Source organism: Sphaeramia orbicularis, chromosome 9 (assembly GCF_902148855.1).
Source record: "Sphaeramia orbicularis chromosome 9, fSphaOr1.1, whole genome shotgun sequence".
Taxonomy (NCBI): domain Eukaryota; kingdom Metazoa; phylum Chordata; class Actinopteri; order Kurtiformes; family Apogonidae; genus Sphaeramia; species Sphaeramia orbicularis.
The window spans coordinates 16,865,702-16,888,007 of record NC_043965.1 but is presented as its reverse complement, the minus strand read 5'-3'; the positions used below and the strand labels follow the sequence as shown (position 1 = coordinate 16,888,007).

Genomic DNA, 22,306 nt, shown 5'->3' with positions numbered 1-22,306 from the left:
CACCCCCCGATCACCACCAAAATTTTATCATTTGTTCCTTGTGCCAGTATCAACATTTCCTGAGAATTTCCTCAAAATCCATCCATAACTTCTTGAGTTATCTTGCTAACAAACAAACAACACCCCCCCCCCCCCCCCCATCACCACCAAAATTTAATCATTTGTTCCTTATGCCAGTATCAACATTTCCTGAAAATTTCATCAAAATCCAACCATAACTTTTTGAGTTATCTTGCTAACAGACAGACAGACAAACCCTGATGAAAACATAACCTCCGCCGTTACACTTGGTGGTGGTAAAAATATCAGACGCGTATCAGATTTAGGACCACAAATGAAAGTGGCCTGGGTTGGATTTGAAAAAATCCAATTTGTGCTGTTCAAACTGTCTTTAACAGATAGGATACAGGTCACATATGGGCCAAAAAAAATCGGATATGGGCCACGTTTGCCTGCAGTCTGAACGTAGCCTTAGCCTTTGTTTGTGCGTGTCTTTGGAAGTGGTCAGAAGCCGAGGTGCTCAATGAATCTCTGTCGCTGTGTAATGCATGTGTGTTGATGGTTTCCTCTTTCCGAGTCTCTTGCACCATAATCCACACTATTGGCCCATTCCCTGCTCTCAGAAACTGAGCACGCACATCCGTGTTGCTTCTTTACGCATAGTAATAAAGCTCAAGATCCCATCACCTAGGCATTAGAGCCTTCCGGCAGAGAGCTGGTGCAGCATTAAATCCAGCTTAAACCTTCCACACTGAACAGGGTCTGGTCCCAGGTCTGAGTGTCTGTGATAAACAAGCACAAGTGTAATCTGCACATGGTCCGTGTTATCCACTCGCTCACGACGTCACTCGAGCCCCCATCAATGGGACCGGATGAAGCAAAATTGTTCCAGGAGGCCTAATGAATGCGTGCAGCTGTTGATTCGTCTCTTCATCAAATGTGGCCCTTCTTGAGATGATCCAGCCCCTCAGACCTCTGGGGAGCAGAGTGTTAATATGCACACCGCTGAGAATAAGTGTGTCGATAAGAGAAAAGAAGTAGGACGACGCATGCATGATGTAGGATAAGACGCCATATGTCCTTTCTGGTCGTCTGCTCCTGGTAGAGATGGAGATCAATGCAAATGCAGTATCTGCAAAAGCTCACATAGTGGGTTTTCCAAATGTAGACTAAGATATTTAAATACCAGAAAAGCACAGACCTCAGTCAAGGCAGATCAGTCGTGTGTGTCCCCCCCGATCACCACCAAAATTTAACCATTTGTTCCTTGTGCCAGTATCAACATTTCCTGAAAATTTAATCAAAATCCTTCCTTAACTTTCTGAGTTATCTTGCTAATAGACAAACAAACAGATAAAACAAACCCCAATGAAAATATAACCTCTGCCGTTCCTTGGTGGTGGTAATAAATAGTGTAGTTGTGTAGTATGGAACAGAAAAAAAAACATCACATGGTTGTTTGCTAATAGAACAGAAAGCTAATGGGAGTTCTGAATGAGCAGTTTCATATCTCAAGTGGTTTTCTGGATCCCAAGTCACTACACAGTGCCAGTTGGTTTGGAGACCTTGGAGTCCACATCCCTCTGGTGTTAATTCTCAAAACACATAACCCAATAGAAGTAAGTCTTGGTCCTTACCCAGATAGCAAATATTTTGGCAGTATTAAGGCATACATTTGGCATTTTCGGCTTTCTTTTGGCTTTATGAAAACCTTTAGGCTTAACTATGGTATGATTAAGGTTATCCATAATAGATATAGAGGCACCACCAATATATGGCTGAGTTCTGGCATATGTCTGGTTAACCAAAAGACTGGGCAAAGAGCAGGATCAAGTATAGGGATGGTATGGCATGTTTATGGTAAGCCAGAAGATTGACTTAAGAGTGGCAATATCTTATTCCATATATGGATGTGTTTTGGTTGCGTTTTGGCATATTTCTGTAAAGCCAAAACACTGCGCAAAGAGTGGGAATTTCTACATAGAAGAAACCCCACTTCATTTTAAAAGCATGACCAACACAAATTTTGGGTGAATTTTGGCCTCCTTTTGGCCTCTCTTTGGGTCAGTTTTTGCTACTTTTTGGTTGGATTTTAGGGATTTGGGGCTTTTCTTGGACAATTATGGCTATATTTTGGAAGTCCGTAATTAGTTTGGGGGGAATTTTGGCTTCCTTCTGGTTTGATTTTGGCTTGTCTATTTTGGGCCATTTAGGGCCCATACATCTGCCCAGAACTTTGCCGAAATGGCATGCCAGTTTTGGGCCAGATTTAAGACATAATGATTTTGCTATCTGGGTAGATGTTAGAAATTGCCAACATCAGCCAAATTAAATAGTTAAGTAGCTAAAACCTCAGTATGAAGTGGTGGAGGAGGAACACGTAGGCTTGTTGACTTACAGACAGGAGACCAGGGTTTGTGTTCTGTTTCTTGCTGTTTATTTTTTGCCCTAACCCCTACGCTTTACCCCTTACCAAGTTTTATTTTTTATTTTGTTGTCTAAACTTAACAAACCTGCAATCACTGCAATGTATTCATGACTACTACTACAGAAAAATGACGCTCTAGGGGTTGTCGAAATGTGAGAGGGTGTTGTCGTTGAGGTTTCATATGACATCGTGTGCCTTTTGTTTACCTGTTGGACCTGCTGCATGTGAAGTAAAATACCCATGGATTAGCCAACATTAACTGTCAGTGGACTAGATAGTTTCAGATAGAATGACATGCTGCTGGAGGTACCTGTAGGTCTAGACCATCCGGTGTCATTTTAGAAGCTCTGATTGTCTGCCATGTCAGGGTTTGACTGACAGGTCTGTATGACAGCTCTCTTGCTTCCCAAGCTGGAGTTTTTTATTTAATATTTAAAAAAAAACCACATTTTACTGCTTCACTGTAGTTGTGGATAGGAGCTTCCACTAACAAGACTGTAAAATGACTCTTACACAGTGCATGAGAAAGTTTACTCTTTTATTGAATCAATATAAGCTAGTGCACCTCTGACCTCTTAGGGTCTTGCAGCTCTGCCCCTTTTGTCCAAATATGGTCATTTGTGGCTCCAAAAAGCTAAAACAAGCTACTGGTTTCAAAGCAAACAGTAGTGGGTGATGTGACGGTTCCTCTGTCCATTAATTATATACAGTTTAAGGTATGAACCAATGTAACTGTTTAAAGAAGAACACCTTTATTAACTCTTTAATATCCTAAAATGAAAAGCGTAGTAACACCAATAACACCCAGGCCTATTTCTCTATATTATATGGATGCTTCTGTAAAACTAGGTTTATTTTGGTACCTGGCACTTTGTCAACTGTTTTAGACCCACTAATAAAGGAGAAATTTAGACATATTTCCCCCCAGGATGTACCTAATGATGACCTCAGATAAATGCAAAAAATATACTCTTGCTCTGAGCCTTCCCAAAATTAATGAATTTTTAATCAAATATTGGGGCCAAAAATAGGACCCAAATTTAGGACATGAAAAGCTACATAGGTGTCAGTGTATTTGATCTGGAAAACATGGCTGTAAATGGTCTTATATGCTGCTATAAATAAAGACACTGTTAAATTTGAGGATCCTAGTGTTTTTTCTAATCTAGACATGTTTGTTTTTTTTTTTATGAATCTCAGTCTCATTCCAGGTTTCGTGTGTAACCCATTGTGTCCACTGGTGTTACATGGGAACCGTACCTACTTAAACACAAATAAATTGCAAGTGATTTTGCAACAGCAGTCATTTTTGTGGAACACTCTGCCTTGTATAATTAGATTCCAAAAATGTACCTGTGAGAGTAAAGATAGTTGAAAAAATAGCACGTCATTTTTACATCCCTTTTACTGTGTTGCATGCTGATTTTTATATAAAAGTAATATAAAAATGTGTTTTATCTGAAAAATAGTTCTTTTATCTCAGTAAATATTTATTTTTAAAATAGACCCAAAGTGCTTCCAAACTTGTTTCATAACATTAGTCTACATCTGGTTTGAATTTTTAGCCCCTCTGTCCTGTTTTTAGGGACCAGTTTCATAGAAGCACCCATATTCAAATGAATCTGGTTGACTGTGCTGTCTCATCTAATAGAGATAAAACTACTAATACTGGGTTCTCTGTATTCAGAATGAAAGCTGAATATACATGTGACAGGATTTGTTTTAAAGTGTGTGCGTGTCCGTCCATCCGTCGGTCCAGTGCTGGTGCATGACTCATGTAGCAGGAAATTTCCTTGCTAGACACAAGGGTTAACACTTAGATGGCTCATCACCAAGTGATTAGTTCAGTTAGCTGAAGTCACACATTAAGTTCTTTTAAATAAAAGTGTGAGTGAAATAGTTTCAGAAAATAGAGTCAAATTTTAGCCTTATTAAATTGCCAGGATTTCAAGTGACACGTCGATGGCCTGCAAATTAGTTTTCTCACTTTTGCTGAAGGACTGTCCATGTGCCTCCAGCTTGAGCTCCTGCTCCTGCATAATTTAATGTTTAATAAGCCTGTTGCAAATGAAAGGTGGCAGAATGTTCTGTCAGATTCCTCCAGTGAGGGGAGACCCAGACTCCACCTTTGATGATCCATTGAAAGCTGGGAATGTGGCTCTGCACCAGTGACATTTTTGATCCTTTATCCACGCTGTAGCTTATTCAGCAACGAATGAGAAGCCAGTAGTTGATCTATAAATGTACTCATCATAAAAAAAAAAAAAAAAAAAGTCTAAATAATCTAAATGTTTCATGAATCACATCTCTCATGCAGTCAGTCTCAGTTTGGTCTGTTCAGATTTTCCCATTTACCCCCTGTCCTGCAGTCATCATCTACATTTCCCATCTTAAGTTTTAATTGATAGATGAATGAGGAACTTTTAACACATAACTGCATTTACCAGAAAGACTTCGGTGATTACGCCCCATTATGAAATTATCTTCATCAGATTAGCTTCAATTATCTTCATTTAGAGCTCCATGTGGACTCCCTTCTGTGACATCCACACCTTATTTTTGACATCAGGCCCGGATGCCTGATGTGTGACAATGAATTATACAAGATGTAATTATATATGCGGTCCAGCGGCTTCAGACATTCCCTGTCAAACAGACCAGACTCAAATAGGGGATCAAAAAACACAGTAACAAGACCTTTTAGACACGAAGGTTCAGAATATTTAAGTATTTAAAGGTTCAATGAGCACATAAGGCCTTTGGTTGAGTGCCTATGTGAGGTCTGGTTGTTCTGTTATAACCCATAAAGACTCAGTGCTACTTTTGTGGCAGTTCCCAAATTAATTTTTCTCTCTTTATACTTAAAGTTACAGGTGTCAAAAATGCCGCCCGGGGGCCAAATCCAGCCCACCAAAGAGTCCAGTCCAGCCCTTGGGATGAATTTGTGAAATGCAAAAATTACACTAAGATATTAACAATCCTTTTAGTTCAGGTTCCACATTCCAATTCAGACCAATTCAATCTCAAGTGGGCAGGACCAGTCAAATGCTATCATAATAACATATAAATAATGACAACTCCAAATTTTTCTCTTTGTGAATGTAAATATTTTCATATATTTACACTAAAACAAAGTATAATTTCGCAAAAAATGTGAATAACCTGAACAAATATGAACAAAACCTGAAATGTTTTAAGAGAAGTACAATTTTAACAAGATTCTGCCTGTTATTAAATGTTTTGTGTATTTGTAGATCCACTGTGATCTGTAAGTTATAATGTACATGTGTAAATGATGAACTGAGGCATAATATTGTTATAATTACTTATTTTTTTTCAGTTTGTTTATATTATTCACATCTTTTGAAAAGATAGTTTGCAGATGTTAACCTTTTCATAATGTTAATTTACTTTTTTCGCTCTAAAACATAGAGAAAACTTTGGAGTTGACCTTACTTATATATTATTATGTTATTATTTTACTGGTTCGGCCCACTTCAGATCAAATTTAGCTGAATGTGGCCCCTGAACTAAAATGAGTTTGACACCCCTGCTTTAAGTGATTTGCCATAATATTACATTTTGTATTTTTTCAGTGAAATCAGTTATTTTCCTATATTTATTTTACTGATCATGTACTTAAATCATCATGCTGAGATTACATTTGAGGGTTATTGTATCAAAAACAGAGAAAACTTGAGAAAAAGTCACTTTTCCAGTAAAATATGTCATTAACTGAACATAAACCTAGTGTCTCCATCCACTGTCATTAATCAAACTCCATAGGTTTTACTGGTGAATCAATGTTGTGGAAGAATGATGGCGTTTCCACGTCCAAATGGGTCATATCTGATGACCATGAAAAGATGACAAACTGCATATTGCCTTAATTATTTACATGTATTGATAGGATTAGTGGTTTTACAGTTATTAAACATTTTAGATTAGTAGATTCTTTTGGTCACTAGTGTGTATCTGGGTCTTTATGGGTTAAGTTAAGTCCAGGTTGAAGCTAGTTATTCATCAGCTAATAAAAATTAAAAAATAAAATAACATATAATACAGCTCTAGTGTGTATGTAACATCCAGTTTTGTAAAGTAAAGGTGCAAAAATACGTTAGAGCAGAGGTTTGTCTTTTAGCTAATGACTGTTTCAGTATTACAGCTTGTACATTTATTTCCATCCACTTATAAAGCCATGACATAATTTCCCGTTTCCAGATCCAATTGTGTTCATTACTGTGCTTTCAATATCCTGCTGCACCATAAGTCCATAAAACACATCCAGTTGTTGATGTAAAACATGTAAAATGTGATAATAAAGATCAGATTAAAGTTGCAATTTTTGGATTCAAAGGAGTTTTATTTGTCATTCCATCACAAAGAAGAGAACAAAACTGGTTTCTGAGGACCCGTATTTGCCATATGAATAAAATAAATAACTAATAAATAAATGAATACATTAAAAACGACTAAAACTAAGGCTAATTTAAAATCAGTAAAATATACGTCTAAAATTAAACTTTAAAATACCTACATAAAATAATAGCACATATTTACAACCTAACCTAGCCTATACACAGTAGACGCTGAAGTACAGTGCAAACAGCAGAGTGAAGTGCAAAGAGACAGTGCAATAAAGTGCAGTTAGGTATTTGCTAAATAACAGTTGCTACTACATCTGCAAAACTGGATCTTCATGGATTCCACTCATCTAGACTAAGACTTTTATGAGTAAAACCTTTTCCTGTTTCATTTGTCAGTCCTTTATATAAGCTGTCCAGTACAGGGAATATAAAAAAAGTGATTATTTACACAACTGAGTATTAAGTGAAGGGATGCACTGGTGTAAACAGACAGAGAAGAAAGAGACACTTAAAATCTACAGGGTGGGGAAGCAAAATTTACAATGAACATTTAGTTGTTTTTTCTCAGCAGGCACTACGTCAATTGTTTTGAAACCAAACATATATTGATGTCATAATCATACCTAACACTATTATCCATACCTTTTCAGAAACTTTTGCCCATATGAATAATCAGGAAAGCAAACGTCAAAGAGTGTGTGATTTGCTGAATGCACTTGTCACACAAAAGGAGATTTAAAAAATAGTTGGAGTGTCCATAAAGACTGTTTATAATGGAAAGAAGAGAATGACTATGAGCAAAACTATTACGAGAAAGTCTGGAAGATACTATTAAAGAAGAATGGGAGAAGTTGTCACCTGAATATTTGAGGAACACTTGCACAAGTTTGAGGAAGCGTGTGAAGGCAGTTATTGAGGAAGGAAGAGGACACATAGAATAAAAACATTTTCTATTATGTCAATTTTCTTGTGGCAAATAAATGCTCTTGACTTTCAATAAACTAATTGGTCATACACTGTCTTTCAATCCCTGCCTCAAAATATTGTAAATTTTGCTTCCCCACCCTGTACTGTGGGTAAAAGTAACAGTAAACAAGCATACAGGTCTGCCAGTGTGGACTTAAGACATTAGACTTAACCCTTTAACCCCTGACGTGTCTGCGGCGAACGTTCTGAATGTATGATTTATTTTAAATAGACCTAAAAATGTAAGTTAGCTCAATAAGATACATCTCAAAACGTGCTGATAGACTAGACTAGGGGTAGGCAGACTGGATCTGGGGCCACATATGGCTCATGGGCCCTTTTCCAGTGGCTTAATTTAGTTTTAGTCCAATTAGGTTCATACTGTCTGTTAGAACTTATACAAATTTCTTTTTCTTATTTGTCAGACAGATGGAAAAACGGTGAATTCACTTCTTTTTTCATCTGTCTGACAAATAAGAAAAGGAAATTTGTTAATGTAGGTTTGCCAAAAACCAAATGGAAATGAATAACTTTTTTTTTTATATACACATTTTGCCATAGCAATAAAGTGATGCTGATGTTATGCAGTTGTAAAAATGTAGACTCTACTCCAAATGAATAAAAAATAAAATAATAGTAGTAGCAAAAGTTGACTACTTTTTAATTTTATAACACTTAATTTCAGGTAGTCATCTGTATTCTCCATAGCAAAGAAAGTCTTCACTTACCAGTTGATTTTTGCATCAAACAAAAAATAATGACAAATATCACTGTTTTCTATAGTTTCTAGTCATTTCTTTGTAGTTCTGTAAATGCACTGAAACTTTGATTTATTCTCCACATATTCTGTACAAACTAATCCTAAAGAGCTTCTCAAACAGTCACCAGTTTAAGGAAAGGTATAAGGGTATATTTTGGCTCCAGACAGTTTTGTTTTTCTTTTTCTGTCTTAAAATGGCTCTTTAGATTGCAAAGGTTGCTTTCCCATGGAACAGACCTGGTTCTTTCCATAGACATCTGAGCATGCTCAGTGCACCGCCTGCCACCTGTGGAATGGGGGGGGGTAAAACACAGAGCAGTGAATGAGACCGACTCACTATAAAAATAGTCTGTTTGGGCTTAGTTTAACAGTGTTTTCCTTGTTTTTTTTTTTTTGTTTTTTTTTTTAATTGTTTCCAGTGTTGTGGTGATTTTTCTATTTTTCTACTTTTTTTTTTTTTTTTTTTACTGTGTTTTTACCGAGTTTTGACCATGTAACTGCTTTTTGGAGTTCAGCCAGGTGCCAAAAAGCAGCTGAACTGATTTAGGAAAAAACAAAAACTATTGGGCCAAAATTCAAATACTTGTTGTTTACAGTTCATGTTCAACATCCTAAATATCTTACTGATGTACACTGAGTGCCTTATTTAGTAAAAACCTGTCAAATTTCAATTTCTCTCTTTGTCTTTTTCTGTTATTCCACCTGTTTTGACCCTAAAACACACAGTAAAGCAAAACCACTGAAGAAAAGGAACACAAGCACATACTCACAGCAGCTTTTATGACAGTTTTAGTTGGTTCTGGAATAAATTAACCCTTTCATGCATCGTGGTCACTCCAGTGGACAGCTATGCAAAGCTGTTCTCTTGTATATTCATGGATTTTGTTGTTTTAGTTCCATATCAGCTCATGTAGTGGACAGTTATGCATCATCCCATACACTGACATTTATACCATTACTGTAACTGGGCTGTTCTTGATAAACCTGATCTGCAGTGACACGTTTGAGTGTAAATCAATTGCTGATTGTCATTAGACTGTAATTAACAGTTTTGTTTTGTTTTTTTTACAAAATGTTTTTTTTTTTGCATGTTATCTCCATGAAGTGAATAATAATAATAATAATAATGATGATAATAATAATAATAATAATAATAATAATAATAATAATAATAATTATCTATCTATCTATCTATCTATCTATCTGTCAAATTTCAGTTCCTGTCTTTGTCTTTTTCTGTTATTCCACCTGTTTTGACCCTAAAACACAGAGTAAAGCAAAACCACTGAAGAAAAGGAACACAAAAGCACATACTCACAGCAGCTTTTATGACACTGAAACAGATGCAAATTCACAGCAGCATGTTTACCTGGAATAATCTCTGTGGTTAAAGGGTTAATAAGTGGATTTCGGACAGTTTTGTGCCAAAGTCCTTGCACTGACTCGTACTGTTTGCTTAGAAATTGCGTTAACTAACACCTTCAAGTGAATTATAGCACAAATCGACTTCAGCTCTTAACTTTGCATCAACATATGAAAATGTTGCTTTTTAAGGCCTAGTCACATGACTGTTTCCTTGTATTTTTGCTCAGTTTAGTGGTCATTCAGTAGTTCATCCTCCTACAGTTACTCCAGCTTTTAAACTCAGTGCACATGAATAAATAAAATAAACAAAGCAACATGTGCAGACGATTTGAATTTTTTATTTATGTTTTTTTCCTGAAATGTGCATGTCACATTTATAAAGCTTTTTAAAGTGTAAATGCCAAAGATTTTTCTTCTGGTCAGTGAACGAGACTTATTGAAATCCTGCACTGGTTTGCTTTTGATGTCTTCAAGCCTTAATTTTCCACATCTGATTTTCAAAGCTTGTTGGACTGAGAGTGTCTTTACGGTACAATGATCTTTCTTGCTGTCCACAATCAAAGTCGTAACAATGTGTCAAATCTGAGCGGCACAGTGGGGGCTACTGCTGTTGGAGCATGAACACACACTACGACTAAGCTCCTGTCTCATCTTTGCAAAATCAAAATCACTTCAAACATCCTCGTTTTCTTTTTCTGCTGTTTGAGAGGACATCAAATGACAAACGGTCTCAAACAGCATGACACCGTTGGTATTCATCTCTCTAGCACGCGCTGGTGATTGTAACACTGTTTCTCTGAAGCTGCTCCACTGTATGATTAACAATGCCAAGGGAGATGAAGAAAGAGCTTCCAAGGTGTGGGATTGATTACTCTGATCTTTGGCAATCGCTCTGCACTTTTCTTTGTGAAGGCTTACATTTGGATGTGGGGTTAAATTGCAGGCATTCATCAGTCAATAGGTACAGTGGTGGAAAACCCAGTGAGCCAAGAGTTAGCTTGCCTTCAGCCTGCTGTTAAATGCTGATTGCCTTCATCCTGGAGGGGGAAATAAAACAGCAATGGAGGAAGGATAGAATGGAAGTGGTGTTTGCACCGAAGTCTGAGGAGAATTATACACAATGACAAACTGATTTTCCTTGAGAAGAAAGAGCCGCGAGTCTACAGAGAGCACCCTTCTTACAAATGCTTACATATTACATCTAATATACTCCCATCTTAAGCTTGTCAATATCCAGTCATAGCACTAAAATCCATTGCTCCTCAGCGGGAGCGTCGTGTCTGTTATCGAGCTAACCTCAGTGTGACTCCCAGTCATCAACAACTACATGGAGAACTGGCACCAAAGGTGGCTCAGAGGTCACAAATCATTAGCCGTATAATGTTCAAAGGCATGAAGTAATGAATCATGTGTAAATGTGTGTGTCTGTGTGTGTTCTTCACAGCCTCCGGCCCAGGGCAGGACCTCACCCACCAAGTCACTGCAGAATGGCAGTCCCTCCAAATGCCCCCGCTTCATTAAGATCAAAAACTGGGAGACTGGCACCATCTACAGCGACACGCTCCACCACAGCTCCAGCAAGGTAAGAAATATGGAGATTCATTAATGGTAGAGCATGTGGCAGTATTTGCTTTTTTCACTTGCGTATATCAGGTAACTATCATGGCATCTAATGAGAAAGAATGTGGTGTCAAAAATGTATAAATGACTGCACAGCTAAATAAAAAATAAATTAAATAAATCCGTCAAGTTATATCATTTTTATGACTTGTAACATTTAAATAAATTGAAACGCATTAAAACAAGTGACAGCAAGTGACCTGAAAAACAAAAACACCTGTTATGATGCAACTTTAATGCAATCCAGGAAATTACGATAGATAGATAGATAGATAGATAGATAGATAGATAGATAGATAGATAGATAGATAGATAGATAGATAGATAGATAGATAGATAGATAGATAGATAGATAGATAGATAGATAGATAGATAGATAGATAGATAGATAGATAGATAGATAGATAGATAGATAGATTGATTGATTTTACTTATCCCAAACTGGGAAATTTCAGTGTAGCAGCAGCATGGTACACATTCAGTAACAATAATATCACAGCAAACATGAGTAAATAGAAATATAACAAAACAACAAATTCTGTACACTATTTACATTTTTCTTTTATTTCGAACATTTACAGAATACATGCAAATTCAAAATTCCAAAGGAAAAAAAATCATTCATCTATACTCAAAAAGGAGTGGGAAGAAGAAAAATGTATTTAATCCCATTCCCATTCTCATCATCAAATAACTTAACATAATAACATTTTAAATACTCACTCCTTTCCTTTGACTTCAAGCCAGAACAATGAACAAAATAGGCCTAAACCAAATTAGACTGAACTCATTTGACATTGTATAACCAAAATGTGTGTAAAAAATAGAACCAAAGTACATGCCTGGTGGTGTTACCACAGCTAACAGTTACATGGTAATAATTACATACCAACAATGGTAAAAAAAAACAAAAAAAAAAAACAACTAGAAGAATCTGGATAATAACTGTAATGTTCTGAAAAATAACTGTAATGTGCTGAAATAGAACAGTTGAAATCTTTCAACTGGGAATGTGCAAAAAACATTTAAGTGCAAATGGATTTATGAGTTTATTGTACAGTGTTATGGAATGTTGCAAGAAAGATATATACAACTTTACTTACTCATTTGAAACTTTAATTCTGGGTTTGTTGGTTTAGCCCATATTGTTTTGGACGGTATCCCTAAAACGCAGACACTGAGTGATAAAATGCAAATAAGTACAATAGCATAACTGGGGTGTAACTGAATACATGTGCTAGTGTTGTATATTCAGACTGTAGTGATTGAATTCATTCACAGTTACAGTTTACATAGATGGTAATCACAATGCAGTGACATTCTAAAACTGTTAGATCACTTAAATGGATTACACACATGACATATGGGATTGAGTTGACAACGGGCAATCGTTCCTATTTCATGCAGAGGGAAACAAACAAGGTTGAATTTGTCATTTCTGCTGCCATTTGTATTTTAAGAGGATTAGCTACAAGGCAACAAATGTACTGCACAAACCAAGTGAGGACAATTTTTTTTTTTTTTTTTTATGGTTTTCACTCTAACTTGATATTGCAGAAAATAAAATGTCAACCTGCTTTTGTGTTTCCATACTTATAACATGGAAACATATGATAGCGCTCATATACAATGAAAGCAACACCTGGGTTCAGACTAATGTCAGTATTGTGTGAAAGTCATGTTCAGTCACACTGAGCCTGTTTATATGACCATAAATATCTGATGACTGGGAATAATCGAGATAATTGTAATAATCAGATCTGATGTGTTTACATGCAATTTAGAACTACGATAATCGAAAAACCCTGGTTTACTTTTAAATTCAGTCCATTATTGGATTTTTTTCAAAGTACTAATGTAGTAGTGATGGTAGATTCACAATGCGTCTTGCACTCACATTATGACTACATTACTTCTGTTTTCTATTATTTATTTTTCCTTTTTTTAGACAGATGTAAACAAAACAAAAAAAATTTAATCAGATAAACAGACATACATGCATGACTACGTGAGAGTATAGAGGAGAAATCTAGGTGTTAATCCCATTTCTCATAATCATAAAACTGCCATTATCTGATAAAGTGCATCATATTACACTGTTTACACAATCACTTGAATAATCTGATAACCTGGAGTTTTTGTGTGCATGTAAACATATTCACTGTTACAAAATAAGAATCCAGAGTCTCACTTTGAGTAATCTGAAACAAAGCGTAACAAATTACATTTATAGACATGTAAACCTCCCAGTGCTGATGAAACTATATCACCCAAAATGAGCAGGTTGTCGGGTCTGATCAAGCAAAATTGAACATCAACATGAAAAAGTAAATTTGGACACATCATTTAACAAGTGGGCTCATTTTTTTTAGCTAAAGATCTGTATTTTATGTAACTATTATCCTTTTTAAAATACCACTTATACAGAACAGGAGAAGTTCCGAATCTTCTGCTCGGCTACATTAAATTATTATTATTTTTTTAATCTTTTTTTTGAGCAGTGGAATTACAGTGCATACATTATACATGGCCTTTTATATCATCATATCAGCAGGAAAAAGAACATAACAAAGTCTCTGTGCAGTAGAAAGTCAATTAAGTACAAGCGGTAACAAATCTGTGATATACAAAAATAACTGAGCCAACAGAAAATAGAAAAGAGAGAATGAAATAAATAAATAACAAAAACCAAAAAAAAGTAGACATAGCTTGTGGATACATGTACTTAGTTTAAAATATTATGCATTACATAGATGTATCAAACGTGAAAATAATTGGTAGACAATGAATTAAGACAAAAAAACACCGAAACTAACACAAAATAGAGAATAGGGTGGAGGTGTGAGAGATCAATCACAAGGCAGTGTTCGTAAAGATTGAAAGTAATCCAAAAAAGATTGCCATTTATGAAGAAATTTAGCTGAGGAACCTTGGAGTGACAGTCAAATCTTTTGTAATTTAAGAAATAACATAACATCCCTAAGTCACAGTGAAATAGATGGAGGTTTAGGAGATTTCCATGAAAATAAGATATGACGTCTTGCAAGGAGAGATGTAAAAGCTATTATATCAGACTCTATTTGGTTTAAACAGGAGTCTAGGCTGCATTAAATGAACAAAAAGACATGAAAAGACTGTCTATTAGTTTGAGAAATTAAAATTCTGAATGATGAAGTTTGTGATTTCATACACTGGTTACATTTAAAAAGACTATCTGTGAACTGTTACAGAGAAATTACTCTTTATTTGTCATTTACCTATATCAGTATGGACCACCACAAGTTGTAAATAACACTGTTAGTGTTAAATACATTAAATATAGCATTGTGATTATATCTGGCTTTTGACATTTTGGGTGACGCATACAATAGTAAAGAGTCATCCACATGTTACTATGGCAACCTGTCCATGTGTTACCACATTCTCATGTCAATAAAACAGAGACTTTTCAATATTTTCCTCCAAAATTTTTTTTCAGCATATTTGAACATAATATCTTAAAGGTTTTGTCCAACTTGATATCAATTTCGGTCGAGAACTGTATGTTTTGAATGTTTGGGTAAAGCTTTAAAAACACTGGTCTACAAGGAAAATGCTTCCAGAATAAAAGTAATGAAATTTTACCACATGAGACTCACTGATAAAGAAAAATCAAGTCAAAAATGCTGGTTGGCTGAACTTTCCAAGATACAGCCTTGGGTCAAAATGTGAAATTTAAGAATTAACGAGAGAATGGGTTTGACTCAAAAGGAATATTTGTCTCGGAGCTACAAGATCTACTTCAAAACACTGTCTGCACATTAGAATACATTCACTTTACAGGTTCTATTTAGTGGAAGATTTATAAAACTATTATATAAATGTACATAAACCAATATATATGAGTAATAACACTTAATCATATACCTTGAAAACATCAGCAAACCGGCACTTTTGTCATTTATTTTCCAATTAATCTTATTAAAATACGTAACATTTAGCACATTTAATGTCTGAAGCAAATCATTTCTAAAAAATTATAGACCAGTGAAATTTGTCAGTCCATGCAGTAATTTGACATTTTTCACCTAAAAATTTTATGCATAATGTTAAAGTGCTTATAAATACCTACTCAAATATGTATAATACATGCATATACAGTTGCGGAAAAAATAATTAAACCACCCTTGTTTTCAGTTTCTTGTTGTTTTAATGCCTGGTACAACTAAAGGTATGTTTGTTTGGACAAATATAATGATAACAACAAAAATAGCTCATAAGAGTTTAATTTCAGAGCTGATATCTAGACCTTTTCCATGGTTTTCTTGATAATAACCAAAATCACTTCAGTTCTTACATCAATAGTTGTGGCATTGTACTGACAAAAACAGTGCTTTTAGGCATTCCATGTTTTCTTTTCTGTTTGTTTTGTCACGCGATACAAACAGGAGTTAGTACTTGATTGCATAACCATTGTGTTTGATGACTTTTGCTGGTCTAATAATTTTTTCTGCGACTCTAAGTTATTCTGCTTACATGACAGAGATGTGTTACTGTTTGATTGGACCCAGCATGTATTCTGAGATGGTCTAACTCAGTGTTTTTCAACCTTGGGGTCGGGACCCTACGTGGGGTTGCCTGGAATTCAAATGGGGTCGACTGAAATTTCTAGTAATTGATAAAAAATCAAACAAAACAAAAAACTTACTAATAAATAAATATATGGTGAGTTGAGAGAGACAATCATAATACATAAAAGACATAACAAACTCTGAAGCTGAAACTGAAGCACTGTGGTACTGTTTATCTGTCAAATGTTCATTGTGGTCAGTTTCAGATGCTGCAGCTCTTTCATAATTCATAGTTTGAGTTCTTGTTTGTTCAGTATTAATTGTCAGCCTTGTAAATCCAAGCTGGACTGACTGTACATATCCTGACCAAGGAAAATCAAATTCTCACTTTGTGCAGTAATCTACACCTGGCTTTTCTGCCTCTGTCCATAATAATATACATTACACTGGTCAACAACAAATTTATTGTTTAAGTTTTTTGAGCTGATTTAGGATAATTCTGGTGTGCTGAATCCAAAAATCACATTAATTTCGCTCAATCAGGTCAACTTTCTGAACTATGCTACATATTGGCTTTTTAACATTTTTGCTTATATTTATGGGCATTTTCACATCATATGATACAAAATTCTTTCATATTTCTTGCAATAAACGAGTTCTGAAGATTTTACTTTTGCCAATTTATGATTAATGGGTTTTTTTAATATTACAGGTGAATGAAATGGCTTTGACTAAAAGATCTTGCAAAAAGGAGCCTGACGTATTCTGCTTCATCTGCAGTGAATACACCATTGTACCTAACAGGAATCAAGTCACAAGTTTCATAAAGTGTGCTTACCACTCTTATTTATGTATTAAACTTGGTGACCAAGATAAAGTTTACAAAAATGTAATCAATTTTGTGAGAAGATCAAATTTTTCAAAAATCAAATTAGCAAAAAAACCTGACCTGACTGAGAAAAACAGATGTCATTTTTGGATTTAGCGGTGCAAAATGGTCCTAATTCAGTTGAAGAAACCTAGACAACTTGCAAAAAATATTTTTTTTTGTAACCCAGTGTTATATAATAATAATAATAATAATAATAATAATAATAATAATAATAATAATAATAATAATATAATAATCTTTATTTATATAGCACTTTTCATACATTAAAAACTGTAGCACAAAGTGCTTTACATATCAGTTTAAAAATCAGTACCGCCCCCCACCCACACCGACCCACTCACCCGCACACACACACACACACACACACACACACACACACACACATATATATATGCAAACCCACAAGCTCACACATGCTTAAGAAGACTGGCTGAGCACGGGTAGACCAGAACAAAAATGTAAAAGTAAAAGAGGAGGCGCTGTCTCAGGGAGCCATCCGCACCAGGAGGCAGCCGCCGACCCCGGCAAGCAGGCACCAGCAACACAGCCCCGCATCCCAACCAGTGGGAGAGGGCCAACTGGGACCCCCACCCACCAGAAAGGAGCGGACCCCAGTGGGAGAAAGCGCCACAGCCCCCGGAGTCCACAGCCGCCCCCCGGCATGGAGGGCTCCCTCTGATGAAACACCAGAGAATAAGAAACATTAAAAAGATATAAAAGAACTGATTAAAAGAAGCTAAATTTAAGACATATGAAAATAATAAAAATATTGAACATTAAAATGATAAAGCAGAAGCACTGGTTAAAAGAATCTTAAGATATATATATTAAATATAACTATAAAACCTTTGAGTAGATAAAACAGAAGCATCAGTTAAAAGCCAAATTAAAAAGGTGGGTCTTGAGCCTGGTTTTAAAAATTTCTACATTCTCTGCGGCCCTGAGGTTCCCTTCAGGCTGTTCCAGAGGCGAGGAGCATAATGCTGAAAAGCTGCCTCGCCATGGGTTTTTGTGTTGGCTTTTGGAACTGTTAAAAGGCCAGTGCCAGAGGACCTCAGGGTCCGCGAGGGTTCATAGGGTAAAAGCAAGTTTAAAAGATAAGAAGGCGCAAGACCATTAAGACATTTCAAGACTATTAAAAGGACCTTAAAATCAATCCTGAAACACACGGGGAGCCAATGCAGTGATTTTAAAACCGGTGTAATGTGAGCCCGCCTTCTGGTCTTCGTCAGCACTCGAGCAGCTGAATTTTGAAGAAGTTGCAGTTGTGAGATTCTATCTTTGGGAAGATATAGAAGAAGGAAGATATAGACTAAATGTTGTCTAAAATTAACATTTATTTGCAACATAGTATAGCAATCTATTACATGATCAAAAACAATGTCATTGTAGCAAAAAAATCTCTGGGGTTGCATGAAATTTGTGATGTTAAAATGGGGTCACGTGCCAAAAAAGGTTAGGAACCACTGGACTAATTGCACACATTAGCAAAAAAGATGCATAAATAGAAACCCTGTGTGTTGGTGTATCACTTAGAAATTAGTATGCATTGGTATATAATCACATAAATGCATAAAAAGCTCATACAAAGGTGCACACTGTACCTGACATATACAGTATGTGTGAAATTCTAGTATCTTCAAACCACTGATCAACACCATATGCAGTATATTGGTTGAGTGAACAAACATTTCGCCTGCAGACTTACCAACACATAATTTGCAAGTCAAGTAGATTGAAGAATAATAGCACAGTGTGGTGAACCTTTTCTCTGCTTCTCACTAACTGTTCACACATAAGGGCTCTTGGGCGCTTGCTTGAACTGTTGGTGATTTAACACATTACTACTTTGCCAGTGAAAGTGAGGGGGTTGGGAGGCGATGTGGGTTAAGCTTATGAAACAATGAAACACACGCAACTCGAAAACCCCATTAGCGTCGAGCCACATCAGGCTAGCTCACATGGACGTCCAATGAATCACTATGACTCAGCACTTTCAGAAAACATTATCAGACGTGTGATATTTAGTGGATATTTTTATCCCGAATGTCTGATAATCATCCTTACAGCTACATTAACCCATAAATACCCAGCGATACTTGGGTGGCAGCTCTCACATGAATTGATTTGTTTATTTTGGATATAACATTAAAACCAAACTGCAAAATGATTATTATTACTTTTTTTTTTTTTTCATTCTTTGTTTATTTGGAAATGCAAATTATACAAAACTTCCCTTACGGGTATAATTCAATATCCACACGTACTATGGAAAGAAGATGCTAATCCAAGATTTTTAGTCAAATATAGAACAAATAAAATAAATAAAGAAAAGTGGGCTAGGGGAGAGGGCTTACTCCACTACTTCATCTACAAAAAAAAACACATTAAGGTGTGTGTGTTTACAATAACCTAAACACAAATGTATATCATATAAATCTTTTCACATCACTGATATAATCAATTCACATCCATTACAAATTTAACATAGTTGTTCCATTTTGACCAAATAGTGAAAAAAGATTCCTTTTGACCCTTAAAACAAAATATCAACTTCTCCAGAATGTAAATATCCTGTACGATGTCGATCAGTTCTTCAGTTCTGGGTGCTTCAGGCTTTAACCATTTTCTAGTGATAGTGTTTTTACTTGTTGCCAAAAGCATTAACAACATTTTTTTTTTTTTAATCTTTTAACCACAAAAAGATTTATTTAAAAAGAAAAGAAAAGTTTAACTTATAATCTCCCTCCCCCTTATCCCATCCTTTTACCTACCCTAAATTCCTTTATCAGATCCCATAACCAACTCATAAATCCTACACATATCGGACTAAATTCTGCCTACGCACAATACACAAAAATGCGATACATATCAAGGATAGACTCTGTCCATTTTGTAACAGCGTTTCACGTCAAAATAAACTGTCCCTTTCATAGCAGTAATAATACCCTTATCAATTTGTGATATTATCTGCACTTTTTTGCATTTTTTCAGTTAAAATCAGGTGTTTTCCTATTAGAACTGCACAACGTATCGTTTGATCAATGTACATGTGCGCAATAGTCACATCGCAGATTTGCAAATGAACTCGACGTGTTCTCATCTAATTTCAACCTGGCTACCTGACACACACTGCGCACAGAGATCCACCAATCATAATTGTTCTCAATCATTTTGCCGAAGCAGACCACGCCCCTGCACATGGAGTGAATCATTGGTAACAAGATTGAAAAATGAGCAACAAACAAGAGAAAATCACCGAAAACAGAGACTTGGTGCCAAAAAGAAAAGCAGCGTTTGTTATCTGGAATTATTTCAGCTACGAGAAGGATGACATTGAAACACGTGTTCTGAAGGAGAGGAAACACAACTAATTTGTTTGACCCTTTACGTCGGCACCACACAGCTGTTATATCCTCCTGAGTAGTTTTTCATATTGCAATATCAGTTTTTTCCAATATCATGCAGCCCTATTTCCTATATTTAATTCACAGATCATGTTGATCACATGTGCCAAACATGCGGCCCGTGGGCAAAAACTGGCCTTCCAAAGGTTTCAATCTGGCCTGTTGGCTGAAAGGGCAAAAAAATTACACTGAAGATGTCAACAGTCAAGTGTGTTGACCTAATTTTAGTTCAGGTTCCACATACAGACACACTGTGATCTGAGGTAAAATAATTGCATAATAGCCTATAATTAATGACAACTCCAAATTTTCTTCTTGGTTTAATGTGGAAAAAATGTTACATTATGAAAATATTTACATTTACCAACTATCCTTGTGAATAACCTGAACAAATATGAACCTAAAATGTCTAAATAAAATTAAGTGCAATTTTAACAATATTCTGCCTTTTACCAAATGTTTTGTGCCTTTGTAGATTCGATCCGTAATGTACATGTATAAAAAGTTGAGACATAATGTTAAAATTGCATTTATTTTTCCTTAAGAAATTTCAGGTTTTTCAGGTTATTTAACTCATAAAGACCAAGTGTGACTTTAGTGAAAGTTCCCAAATGACTTTTTGTCCATATTTAACATTTCTTAAGTGATTTATCACCATATATCATAATATTATCCTCTTTATTTTGCACTTTTTCAGTGAAAATCTGGTGTTTTCCTATATTTAATTTTCTGATCATGTACTTTAACCATCATGATCAAAAAAATGAGATTACATTTGAGGGTTATCAAAAATGGAGAAAACCTAAGAAAAAAATACTTTTTCAGCAAATCTATCATTAATTGAACATAAAACAAGTGTGTGCATCCACTGTTATTGATCCAACTCCATAGGTTTTACTGGTGAATCAATGTTGTAGAAGATGACGGTGTTTCCACAGTAACAATAGAGCCTCTAAATGTCCAATTGGGTCATATCTGATGACCATGAAAAGATGACAAATTGCATTTTACACTAATTATTTACATGCATTGATAGAATTAGTGGATCAACAGGTATTAAACAGTTTAGATCAGTAGATGATTTTGGTCACCGGTGGCTGTTTGGGTCTTTATGGGTTAATTACATCTTTTTGTTTTGACAGTTTGGAAATCCAGATATTTTCATGATTTAATGTTATTTTTCTGCACTAAAAACAAAGAGAAAAATTTATAGTCATCATTATTTATTGAAAATTAAGTGTAATTTTAGCAGTATTCTACCTGGTACTAAATGTTTTGTGCCTTTGTAGATCCAATCTGGAATACACATGTATAAATAATTTGAGGCATAATACTTTTTAAAACTGCACTTATTTTTCTGTAGAAATTAAATTTTTTTCAAGTTATTTACATAGTTTGTAAATGTAAATAGTTTAATAATTTAATGTTCTAAATTTGCCCTAAAACAAAGAGAGAAATTAGGAGTTGTCATTATTTATAGGGTTTTATACTATTATTTCACTCGTCTGGCCCACTTGAGATCAAATTGGGCTGAATGTGGCTCCTGAAAGAAAAGGAGTTTGACGCCCCTGATGTAGATGTTCATAATAACTTAAAAGTTATTATATTAGAACAGAAAAAAACTGAAGAAAATGTGACCTTTTTCAGCAAAGATATCACTAGCTGAAACGATCACTTACGCCTATCGTCACTGATCAAACTCCATGGGTTTTACTTGTGATTCAATGACAGTGTTTCCACATTGACTTCGGAGCCTCTGAATGTCACTTGGGTGATATCTGATGATAATTAAAAGCTGAGAAACTGCATTTTACACCAATTATTTACATAAATTGATAGGATTAGAGGTTCTGAACTATTAAACATTTTAGATCAGTGGATGCTTTTGGTTACCAGCAGCTTTTTCAGTCTTTAAGTGTTAACTTTTATACGTGTGAAAAACGATTCAGAC

General features: G+C 35.4%; 1 protein-coding gene across 1 annotated transcript in view; it reads left to right on the top strand.

The window, feature by feature from the left end:
- nos1 (nitric oxide synthase 1 (neuronal)) overlaps positions 1–22,306 on the top strand; it is a 94,815-nt gene that overhangs the window by 12,124 nt on the left and 60,385 nt on the right. The window contains exon 4 of the mRNA XM_030143960.1: positions 11,331–11,468. Coding sequence (XP_029999820.1) covers positions 11,331–11,468 — 138 coding nt within the window. The remainder of the gene's footprint in view (positions 1–11,330; positions 11,469–22,306) is intronic.